The 12,467-nt window shown below is 44.9% G+C and overlaps 1 protein-coding gene across 1 annotated transcript in view; it reads right to left on the bottom strand.

The window, feature by feature from the left end:
- Positions 1 to 12,467, bottom strand: part of RAB6B (RAB6B, member RAS oncogene family) — a 61,415-nt gene that overhangs the window by 10,495 nt on the left and 38,453 nt on the right. The window contains exons 3-5 of the mRNA XM_083506654.1: positions 7,434 to 7,487; positions 3,547 to 3,652; positions 9 to 120 (exon numbers count right to left, since the gene is read on the bottom strand). Coding sequence (XP_083362780.1) covers positions 9 to 120; positions 3,547 to 3,652; positions 7,434 to 7,487 — 272 coding nt within the window. The remainder of the gene's footprint in view (positions 1 to 8; positions 121 to 3,546; positions 3,653 to 7,433; positions 7,488 to 12,467) is intronic.

Genomic DNA, 12,467 nt, shown 5'->3' with positions numbered 1-12,467 from the left:
GCATTTACCTCTTATCAGCAAGGTCTGTTTTGTTGCCCACTAACATGATGATGACATCACTTCCTCTTTCTGTTCTGACATCATCAATCCATTTGGATGTCTGCTGGAAGGAGTTGAGATCTACAAGGGAGAACAAAAACAAGGAAGGTGGGTATAAGACAAAGACCAGTCCTCCAAAACGGGCGACAGATTCTGATACTTTTAAAATAAGCAAGACTTCTGACATGAAGGGATGCTGGAGAATTCCAGTGAAAACAGAAAAGGAAGCAGAAATTATTGCAGCTCACTTTTGTCTGTAGTCAGGAATGGAAATCAAGCAAATACAATGACAATTTTTTGCATAATTGGGGGTTTTGTGTGTGGAAGTTTGCAAATGATATGTAATTAATTGGAGGTTCTTTTTAATGCTGTTTTGACATTTCCTTTATGTTGAAATGTATGTAATTAACATCATTACACAACCTTTTCTCTTTCTCTTTAGGTTTATCCTTTCCCTATCTTTTCTTCCTTCTGACTTTGTTCTCTTATAGACTAAATAGCTGGTTTTTCCCAGCATATTATTAAAAAAATTAATTTGTAATGGGTATGTATTTTTGTATATCTTTGAATAAGTATCAATCAATAAATAAATATTTACATAACTTATATTACATGTTAAATAGTGGACAGCAAGACAAATAATGTAGTATTTGGCAGAAACCAAACTGCAGCAGAATGGAACCAGCACTGTCAGGGCATCTACTGAAGAGAATCCTACCCAAAGATGTATCTGCACCCAAGCTTTTCCTGCCTGTTAATACCAGCTCCTGGCATCTCTGGCTACTGTAACTGTAATTTTACTGTTGTTCTATTGCAGGAGTGGGGAACCTGTGGCCACCCAGATATTGCTGGGATCATCCCTCATAACTGGCCATGCTGGGAGGAGGTGACGTTCAACTGCATCTGCCGAGCCACAGGTTCCCCATCCCTGTTTTACTTACTGTTCTATTTCGTTTTATGCTGTCGGCAGCTTTATTGCTCTGCAAATTGCTTTGGTGTTTCTGTGTAGTGAAAAGCAGCATACAAATAATAATTTAGATAAATAAAGAAGCCATGCCTCCTATCCACAGATGGCTCTCTGACTGTGCATCTCATTGGCAGCACTTTCAACTGATTCCCGCCCCCCCCCCCAGGCTCACAAACTGTGACGGGAGGCATCCACACGCTGCTTTTTGCCTGCCCCTTCCTTGCATTTTGCCAGGAGAATCTGCTGCCAATTAGAGGCAGAGTTTAGTGTAGCTATAGCAACCGGAGCATAGGCAATCCATTAAACAGGAACATTTTAAATGAGCCACTCGGCTCCGACTCAGCCGCCTGCGTAGGTCTGACCCCTCTGCGACGGCTTCGGCTGCCTGAGCCAGCAGGGGCCACCAGAGGGAAGCAGATCCACTTTTCTGTCACTTTTCATTTCCTCTTACATTAATTGCAATAAGGAACAGGGTAAGTCACAGCAAACAGCGAGAGGTGGCTGCAGAAAAGGTCAGAGTGTTCTTGTCAGAGTCGGGCTTCAGAAAGGCCAGAAATATTTTGCTCGGTGCCTCCTTTGCCGAGGAGGCATTAGATTCCTCAGAAGTGAGGATCTGAGTGCTGCATGAGACCCAATGTGGTCCAAGGGCCGGAGCACCAGCTAATGGCCATGTCTGATGGGAGTTGTGTTCCAAAACTTCTGGAGGGCACCTGGTTGACTAAGGCTGGGTCAGTGTCTGATTACTGCTGCAAAGTCCTAGATTCAAATCCTCAGTCATGTAGTTTCCTGGTTGATCTCAGGACCATCACTTCCTCCCCATCTTGTCTAGCTTACCCACCCCCCAGACAGCCCAATGAGGGCCAAGGGTGCGATCCAAGCCCCCCCAATCCACTGTGTTAGGTTTGTGTGTGGATGCAGTAGGGATAACCCTCCATTTGGAACAGTCCTGCCAGCACAAAGCTCCCTGTTCCACCTGCTGAAAAGTGTAAGGAGGTAGATGTGGTGCTGGTGGCCTGTCAGAATCCTATGGAAAGCCCCAAAAGAGCCATTTTGGGGGTACAGAGGAGCTGAGGCAACTCAGGATTGAGTGGGTTCTGAGCCAATCCCGCTGCTGTCACTTGGCAGCCTCAGGTGTGATCTCGACCTGATTACCAGACCAGCTCCAGGCTGGTTGCCCCCAAGCTATTGCATGCCCTCCACTTTTTATCCCAGCCAGGTAAGCAACAGGTTTGTGGATGTGGTGTGGTCTCGTCACTCTGCTACACCCCACTCAAGGCTCGGATTGCTCTGTCGGTGCTTAGAGGTCTTGGAATGCCGACAGGCTGTTGGGAAGGGGAAACAAAAAATCAGCAGGGAAGGGGGAATGGGATGAAGTCCATTTGGCATCCTGAACTATGGGCATACCACACTGCAACACTCTGCCACGGGTCCCACTCATTTCAGCCTATTCATAAAATAACTGGTTTGGCAACCTGAGTTATTATATACATAATAGGAGGTAGTATCTCTCCTTAAAAAACAACAACAACATCCTCCTCATTTATCGGTAGGAACCAACATATAGAAAGTTAAGGTCTCATGCTTGGCATGGAAGCTCCCAGGAGCATTAGTCTGGCCACTGTTGGGCGCAATCTGGTGGACTGAATGGTCTTTGTTCAAATCACTCTTTAAAGGATGCTCCTAGAGGTCTTTGGATGGTCTTCAAACAAAGCCTAGCTCTTGCATCCTCCTACAGGTGTACATCTATCTATCTATCTAGGTAAAAAGGTAAAGGACTCCTGGATGGTTAAGTCCAGTCAAAAGGCGACTATGGGGTTGTGGCACTCATTTCCCTTTCAGGCCGAGGGAGCCGGTGTTTATCTACAGACAGCTTTCCGGGTCATGTGGCCAGCATGACTAAACCGCTTCTGGTGCAACGGAACACCGTGACAGAAACCAGAGCGCATGGAAAGACTGTTTACTTTCCTGCCACAGCAGTACCTATTTATCTACTTACACTGGCGGGCTTTCAAACTGCTAGGTTGGCAGGAGCTGGGACAGAGCAATGGGAGCTCACTCCATTGCGGGGATTCAAACCACCGACCTTCCAATCGGCAAGCCCAAGAGGCTCAGTGTTTAGACCACAGTGCCACCTGCGTTCCTCTATCTATCTTGTTATCTAAAATAACTAACATTTAAGCAATCATAAGTTAACTAGGTTGCTTAGTATAACATGCATTTCATTTGGCGATTGTTTACAAGACAGCAGAACAGGTTTCTTCATGTAAACTTCTGCAGGACAGAGGCAACTCCTTCAGAATGGAAGGTTCTACCATGGTGCAGAGAGACAGTGTGTGTGTGTGTGTGTGTGTGTGTGTGTGTGTGTGTGTGTACAGTACAGGGTAGCAGTGGTCTATCCATTTGTTACATTTTACACTGAGCCTGTACACAAACAGATGGTCCTTAGTGGATGATAGTGGACGATATTGAGCAGCAATGGGCAGATACAAGGTCTTCCCATGCTTGCCCCACAGTCCAGCGCCTCCAAACCTGTAACTCACTTGTGATGTCATAGACCACCACGGCTACTGTTGAGTCTCGAATGTAGCTGGGGATCAGGCTTCGGAATCTCTCCTGGCCGGCTGTGTCCCAGAGCTGCAACCGCACCTGCCGAGAGGGGACCGGGAAGAGCGGCAGAGAGACATACAGTTAGGAAAAGAAACAGCCATTAAACACAGGAAGTCGGAAGACTGAACGATGAACAGAGGGAGCATCCATTATCTGTTATGTCCCCTGAGAGTTGTCATTTTTAATAAACAGCAACAATTGATTGCTCTTCATTCTTTATTCTAGCTTTCTGGTTATACGAGGTGTGGAGAAATGACCATGTACATGATGTATAGGCTAGCCCTTCCCAGGTGAGCATAAACCATGGTTGGTGAACTGGATCCAGCTGGTGGGCTGGATCCTGGCTTCCTCTCACTCCAAAACCCATGTCACTATGATATCAGAGGCAGCCTATAAACTAGTGGTGGCCTGCAAGCCTACTTAGTCCTGTAAGAGGTCCTAACCTGGCCCACAAGGCTTTTCCAACCCAAGCCACACCTGCATGTCCTCCACCTAGCATAACATATGACAACAGATTTGGGGGCAAGTAAAGGTAACACCTGGAAAAAAAACAAACCTGGCAGGCCCTGCTTTGAACCTCTATGCACATTTGATGGAATGGGTGGGGACAGTCCCACAGACAGCACAGCTGTATTTGCACTGATATCCCTGCCATGTGCACTCAGTATACCTATGTATACCCAGTATACCCAGTATACCAGTATACTTTGAGCACCTGAAAAACGCTCTTTTGTAAAACATATCTGGGAGTCTCATGAACAAAAGGAAGAGTGCAGTAAAAGGAGGCAAAAGGCCACTGAGATGTAGATCAAAGGGGAAATGGGAAAGAGTAACAACTATGGGGTGGTTTCATCAAATCTTTGGAGTAGGCCACACTAGTCTCACTAAGGGACACAACCCTGCTTCACTAATAAGGAAAAACCGACCAATGGCAGGTTGCATCCACTGCAAAAAAATAGACCATGATCTCACTGACAGTAGATCTAACAAGGGTTGCTGACTCCCAATTGTTTAAGAACGGTAATAACAAAAAAGATTTCTTCCTCTTTCAAAATTAAGCTGTTAGAATTCCTGATCTGAAGCCACTCAGCTGTAGACCCCCATCATGTATACTCAGGTCGTTCTAGTGTATGGCTCCTGGTGGGACACAGTGTGTGATTGGCTGCACCCCTTTGGCCATTTTGCACTTGGCTCCAGTTGGCAGACCTCAAAAGTGGGTCCTGCCTACACTGCACGATTCCAGCCCATGGGCTACTCTGGAGTTTTGAAAAGTGTAGTCTAAATTTCATTCTACAATCCCAGGTCTAAGGCTCAGCCACATGGGACACAGCTGAGTCCTATGCTTTCACCCTTTGTGGCCTTTCTGTTGAGGCTCCAACAAAGGATTGTAAGCTTGTGCTTCCATGGTATCATGGAAGGCTTCTGGAATCTGGAATGCTTTTGGAATCTTTCCGATGTGGAAAGGCCTTCAGCCACATGGGCTGGATTTTTGTGGGGCATCGGAGGCCACAAAATTTGCATTAACACCCATCAAGTTCTCATTGACCTGAGAGGCTTTTGCAACGTTGTATACGCTCCTGTGCATTGAGAGCGAGATTGGATGGCCGATACTCAGGGAGCAAGCATACCATGTGACTAAAGCATCCTCGACTAAGAAAAACAGGTGTGCAAGAGACTAAGGTGCCTTTTGGACAAAGTTGGTTTGGTTACTTGTAATCTACTCTGCAGTTCATTTGGCTTCAGTATTTTGCCTCAGTTCCAAATCACCACACAACTGATTTGGAATATCTTTTGGGGAAGAGATGATGTAAATGAAGAGATCCATTTCTATTTCTGCTGCTGGGTCAGAAACAAACCCATGGAAGGCCTAGGGAAATCTACCAGTGCGGCTTCATCTCCCCACCCCCCACGTCCCTAAATCACTCAGCCTGTGGCTTTCATTAGAGCAATTGGAAAGGCTTGGAAACAACCCATTAGGCCTGAGATGGATGTTGGAGAGTACATTAACACTGCAAGAGATAGTTAGCTGCTACTTATTAATGCAGCAGCTGCCGCTTCCCCCTCTCATTAGAGCCAACTCCCATCTGCACTGACATTGGGTTATCCTTGCACAAAGTCCCCCCAAAATCTATAAATCAAGACCTTTTTTGTTTTACAGTGGGCTCCCCCCCTTCCAATGCCATTTCCGAGAAAATAAGAGAAATGGCAAAATGCAGGCACTTAGGAAGGTCTTCCTAGCAGAGAGGATGATTGCCTGTCCTTGAAGAGACTGCTAGTCACAAGCTTCCTGGCTCAAAGGGGAGAAAGCAGGCCCACTGTGGCTGCACGTTCCTGGCTTATAAGGGAAACAGCACAAAATCACACCCTCTCTGCCTGGTGAGCTATGGCGGTCAGAGTAGACAATACAGGGATAGCTGGATAAATGCAGAAATCCCTGTTAAGTGGTGCAACCCTTTTCCTGTCTGGCCCATCTGAGGCAATAAGGTCTTCAATAAAGAGTGCGCCTGAAATTAGATCACCAGGCTCTGCCAAAGTGATGGAAGAAAACAAGAAGTGCTTCAGTGTGAAAAAGTGTTCTCTGGAAATAGTAAGGTTGAAAACCTCCAGGACAGAGGCATGAGTGCAAATGAGGGGTGGGGCATCTTAGTCTCGCTGCTCAGAACTAGGATGGAGCTAATGTACAGGAACTCTTGCCTGCATGCTACTCTATGTCCCAGTGTGCTCAGTGCACACAATGTTAGCTACAATCCTGCATGTATGGTGCAATATTCTGTATGTATCCTGTCATTTCTCTGAAAATACTGCGTTTTGATTCATTTTCCCATTTCAAATTGAGAAAAAGCTGCATTTGAAGCTGGCCACACGTACAAAGCCTCAGTCATCAGTATGACAGCTTAACAGTGTAGCTTCAAGCCTCTGAACTCTGATTTAGCTGGGCTGGTGGCCGGGAATAAATTACCGTATTTTTCGCTCTATAAGATACACTTTTCCCCTCCTAAAAAGTAAGGGGAAATGCATGTGCGTCTTATGGAGCAAATGCAGGTGGGAGGCTCTGCTCAGCGCTCCCTTTAAAGCCCCCAAGAGCCGCACACACGCTCCACATGCTCTTTAAAGGGAACGCGGCTCTTGGGGGAGCCTTCACCTGCTGTCCTGGCCTCTGGCTTAGCCGCGCGCAGCTTCTCCCGGGCAGTGGGATGAAGGCTCCCGCTGCCCGGGAGAGGTTGTGCGTGGCTATCCCATAAGCCAGGACGGCAAGTGAGATTGCTGCGCAGCCTTCATCCCGCTGCTCTGAAGAGGCTTTGCCCGGCTATCCCAGAAGTCAAAACAGCAAGAGGCTATCCCAGAAGCCAAATCCTTCTTACTGTTCTGGCTTCTGGGATTCAGAATATTTTTTTTCTTGTTTTCCTCCTCAAAAAACTAGGTGCGTCTTATAGAGCGAAAAATACGGTAAGGTATCATGGCCAAAAATCCACGAGTCTTGTGGCCAGCTAATATATATAATATAAAACTGTTTTATATTAGTTCCAGCTCCTCTTCACACAACTGAGAGCATGTTATCTATAGAATATTATGACGGACAAGGACAAGCCCATGCAGAAATGTCTGATTCCAACCCTCCTTAAAACACTCGTGACATGATGCTCTGGGAAAGGTAAGGCAGCATGCAGATATGAAAGAGCAGAGGCAGATTACTCCCTTATCGGTTCGGGCAAATCAGAACATGGGTTTGGTTCAAAAAGTCCCCTCTGCGTTCGCCCATTACTTCTGTCTGAATACGTAGCTTGGGAATGTCAGCTCCTCAGCAACTCCTGGCACTTACTGTCCGGTCTTCCAAGTACATGGTTTTAGATAAGAAGTCAATTCCAATTGTAGCCTATATAAAAAAAGAGGAACGGCATAAGAATTAGTAGACAGTCTGGAAGAAAATAATTTTTAAAATTACACACCCTGACTGGGATCCACAGAACCACTTCAAGAGCTCTCAATGACTTGAGAGGAATTTGTCTACCTTTAAATGGTAGACCCCATCTTCATGCCATGGAACAGACTGCTTCAGAATGTCCCTTCAGTTTCAATTGCATTGCTGTGTTGCATGGGAAGTTGCCATTCCAAGAAATAGGGCCCCAAAGCTTGCATGGTGTTGGTAGTGCTAGTTGCACCATCTTTCAGATCCCATCTCACATGTGCTCAGTGATGTTCCCCTTGAAGTTGTTCTAGTGGACTGAGGGCTTATCCATGCTTCCTCTTCTCCTGCTGCTTTCCCCAACGGTAAACCACTTTTTTAGCACTCAATTGGAGCAAACAGCAATTCAGGTTTTCCTCCAGATTGCCATTTCTTCTGATCTTTTGCTAGAGAGCGGGTTTTCCTTCGGGAAGGAGTGGGACAAGGGGGAAACTGCTCTGAACCACGCTTTCTAGAGGCACTGCACAAGGAAAATGTGGGTGAGCCCTGATGGTGGCCCTCTCAGCTCCGTTGCACTGACCTTAAATACCACAACAGTCATAGTGCACAATGTGTTTCTGTACAGCCTTACCATTTCTCTGCCATACAGAGTGCCATTCACAAGCTTCCCCGTTTCCTAGGCTTCTGTCTTACTCAAATGTAATAAGCAATGGCACCAATATTTGAACATCCTTTTAAAATTTTTATTTTGTCACACTGACTGTTCACAGTTCTCCAAGAGTTGACAGAGAGCCAAATAGGCTTTCCCACCATAGATGTTTTTGGTATTTTCTCTGTGGTTCCATAGAACTGGAACTCTAGAACACTGGGATGTCATCCAGGAATGAATGCATAGGCTGAAACAGTGGTGGGGAAATCTGAGACCATCTGGATGTTCTTAGACACCAACTCCCATCTGTTCCAGCTAGGTCAGGGACTATGCCAGCTTGGAACCAGTTTACTTGAAGAATCGTCCTCCTCTAGATATACTCCCACTCAACCACTCCAGTGTACAGAACTGGTACTTTTACAAATTTCACATAATATTGGTTCTGCCCTTGTAAGGAATCAATCTTTTAGCACAGCAGCAGTTACAGTCTGGAATTCCCTGCCTATTGGCATTAGTCAGACACCCTTGATGTCCTGTTTGTGGCACAGGCTCAAAACTTTTTTTGGTTTTGTTTAGACAAGTCTTTCTAGATTAAGTTGGCATGTATTTTAATGTGTGAATTAATTTCACAGTGTAAATTTTCGGTGTATATAATTTTTATTAAATTTTCTGTTTTACAATTTAAAGTTGTTGTTTTTTTGGTAAAATATGCAGGGATTTATTATATGTAAAATGAACCATGGAAAGAGAAGAATGGAAGTCACTGATATCTTAAGGATGTAAAAATGAGTACTTTAAATCAGTGTATATTTTCAAACTACTGGTATTATTTATATTTTGACTTTTTAAGCTAACTTTTTTTAACCCTGACTTTAATAATTCTAATGAATTCTAATGAATAATTATAATTCTAACAAATGAATAAATAAAATAAAATAAAAATAAAATAAAATAAAAACAACCCCCCTTACCTCTGAACTACAATATCATTAGTGGTGAAAGCAGTGCTGTTTTATTGAGAGATATGAGGGACCTCTGAACAGCTATGGCGATTAATGAATAGTGTTGCTGACACACTAAGGGATACTTTGCTCTAAAATGTACCCAGCATGGCAAATTGGGTGAAAAATCTCATTGTGGATTTGCATGGTATATAAATGGTAGCCCCTTTTTACTACCCAGGTTTACATTGGTTTCCAACCAAGGGCGGAAATTCCAGCAGGGCATATTACAGATGAACTCTTGCGCCCAATGGATGCAGAGCTGACCATTGTAATTAAAAGGAGCTGTCTCCAGAGCTCAGCCATTGAAACACTCACAGCTCTGGGAGTTTGGATTTCAAGTCACATCTGCTGCTGGCTTTAGTTGATTAATCAAACAGTATGTGCTGCAGTCTGCTAGGGGGCATCCTCTCCGGAGGGAACTGGCCAATATTTAAAAAGCAATGCAGCACTGGCTCTATAGAGTCTATATAGTTAGCCCTGCGCACTGAGCCGAGCTCGGCTAAGTGCTTGGGAATGCGAAAATAAGAGAATCTATCCATCTTCTACTGTCAAAACCACACTCGGTTATGTGCTGCTGAGCGGTCCAATTCAGACATCTGGGAGCGCCTTCTCAATTACAAGTGTCACAGCAAAAAAAGCAAACAGATGGAATCCAAATTTCTGCACATCTACATATGTACAGCAGCCACAGCATCCCACCTCATTCCATCCCTGTCCTTTGTTGCTGTTGAAAAGCTACATTTTGGCACAGCAAATTAGAGAGGAGAAACAAAGGTGAAACCACCAATTTCTACACAACTCAGAGTGGGGTGAAGGGAACAGCATAAGAAGTCGAGGCCAAAAGGGTTACATTCCTGCTTCTTAGACCTTCTGCCCACTGCTGCAAATCTATCCCGGGCAAATGGAGTTGCATTTCCAGGTGCTCAGTGCTTGCCTAGCTTGACTTCGACAAGCTTCCATGGCAACAGTTAGTCTGGTCAGCATGAATACTGGGTAGCTGCACATTCTCCCACCTAAATATTAATGCTTGTCTTATTTACATTCTAATAGAGGACAAAAACTTGACTTTGGTGCCTGATAATACGAGCGATGAGCAGCGTGGCAGTTAGACCTTGATATATAAGAGGAGGGTCTAGATCGGTGTCTAGAGCGTCCATATTATCAGGGCTTGATAATATGGGTGCATTAGACACCAATCTAGATCTTCCCCTTATATAAACTGCCATGCTGTTCACCCTACTGCCCATTGAGAGATTGCCTCCTCAAGGGACTATCTCTGACAAGATGGCAACAGAAGGTTTGGGATATGGCTCTTTCTGAGCATCTACAACACAGAAGGCCAAGCAAAAAACCCCAATCATTTTGAGAAAGTACGGTCCCCATATATCAGCTGTGTAAACAGAAGTGATGTGAATGTAAGACTCTGGGCTTATTCACAAGAGGCTGTCATGGATAGCTGAAGCCTTGGCGATGTAGTCACTGATTCAGTTATTCCACCCTGCCCTCACTCAATTTTTTTTCTTATATGTGACTGATATAAGCATAGTAACACTTTACAGGGTTTTGCTGGAATTTATCACTGCTATTTTACTATAAAATATATCTCAAACCTTTAGTGAAAACCAAACAGAAAGAAGAGAGAAGGACAATGTGACAAGTGTATAAACAGCAGAAGGAAGATATCCTCCTTGAAACATAAGGAAGTCCCTAACGCAGCCTTCCTTAGGCTGATGCTTTACAAATATTTTACACTACAGTCCCCATCACCCAACTATTGCCCATGCTGGCTAGGGCTGAAAGGAGTTGTGATCCAAAACATCTGGAGGATGCTATACTGGGGAAGCTGCTCTAATCCCCCATTCTGAAGCCAGATCCTAACAGAGCCTTGGGAGATGCAGGAGAGTTGAAATCTAAAAATCTGTGGGGTGGACTGTACTGAATTTGGATTCTTGGGGATCCTCAGCTTTACTTTTAATCAACCCATTTTCCCTGGGAATGCTCTGAGAGTGCTCAGATGATGGAGAAAATGCTCTCTGGTAGGAGCACAGAGGGCCTGTGAATCCAAAGAGCAAGGAAAGGGCTTCAGGGGTCCTTGTATTGATTTGTTTCACCGCTGTCTGAAGGGGGATTGAGTGGGATTTAAGAAAGAAAGATGTGTGGAAGCCAGGAAGCCAATTAAGCCCAGTATCCTGCACCACGCAACTCCCATCAGAAAAGCAAATAACCTTTTGAATTTCAAGACCCCTGAAGCTCAGTGGTAGCAGACACTTGAAAAGAGGCGAAGAGAAACACAACAACAAAAGGGCTGTGGAAGGCCAATGGGAGATTGATAGGAATGAAACTAAATCATTCCTCTGCACTGCTGAAGTGGAAAGAGGATGGGAGGAAGAGAGGCTAGACAACGTTCGCTCGCCATCACTTCTCGCTCGCCATCACTCCAGTACAGCAGGTTAAAGGCAGCTGTGGGGAACAGGATTTGACTAGCAGATCGTAACCTTCTCTACCACTTTAGGCCACTTTGACAGGTGGGCAGGGCTGCCTACTTGCCTGACGTCATTTTGACACCTGGTGATAATTTCAAAGGGGCTTGCTATCAGTGCCAATCAGCTGATTGGTGCTGACAGCAAGCCTGGCTTTGTCTCTTTTCCTCTGCACACTGGTCTGCAGAGGAAAAGTGTCAGTTTGAAGGTGTATTTTAAATCCAAAACCATGCCTGCAAATGGATGACTTTAAAAGTGGTGAGCTATCAGTGCCAATCAGCTGACTGGCACTGACAACAAGTCCTGCTTGCCAAGGCACAATTGAGAGTGTATGTTGAGCTCCTGACTGCTCCTCTGAAATAGTGTCTTACCTGCCCCACACCTGACGTCACATATGTCATCAGATGTGGGGCAGGTGGGTGTAGGCCATAGGAGGGGTGTTCCCAGCTACCCCAACCTTTGCCCTTGGAAACCTTATAAGGAGAGGGACTGGGAGGGGTGTTTCTAGGACTAAGATGAAACTGTAAAGCTTCCTTATTATTTTTGCTATTGGATGCCGCATGTTGTTTAAGTAATCTTGTTATATTTGTAGTATTGAAATGTGGGTTTTTAATATATCATATTTTTGTTTTGCTGTGTTTTTATGAAATTGCTTTTGTAGTGCTTGTTTGAAATGCATCCCTATTCCTTTGTTGTAAGCTGCTTTGAGCATTTTGTGGGTGGGGGGAGGAGAATGGCATACAAATAAAGTGAATGAATGAATTGGTTGGGTGAAATTTGGCCCATGGGCTGGAGGTTCCCCACCTGAAGGAAATAC

Source organism: Podarcis liolepis (genome assembly GCF_965112155.1).
Source record: "Podarcis liolepis genome assembly, chromosome: 5".
Lineage (NCBI taxonomy): Eukaryota > Metazoa > Chordata > Lepidosauria > Squamata > Lacertidae > Podarcis > Podarcis liolepis.
The sequence above is the reverse complement of the archived record's forward strand: the minus strand, read 5'-3'. Positions and strand labels throughout refer to the sequence as shown.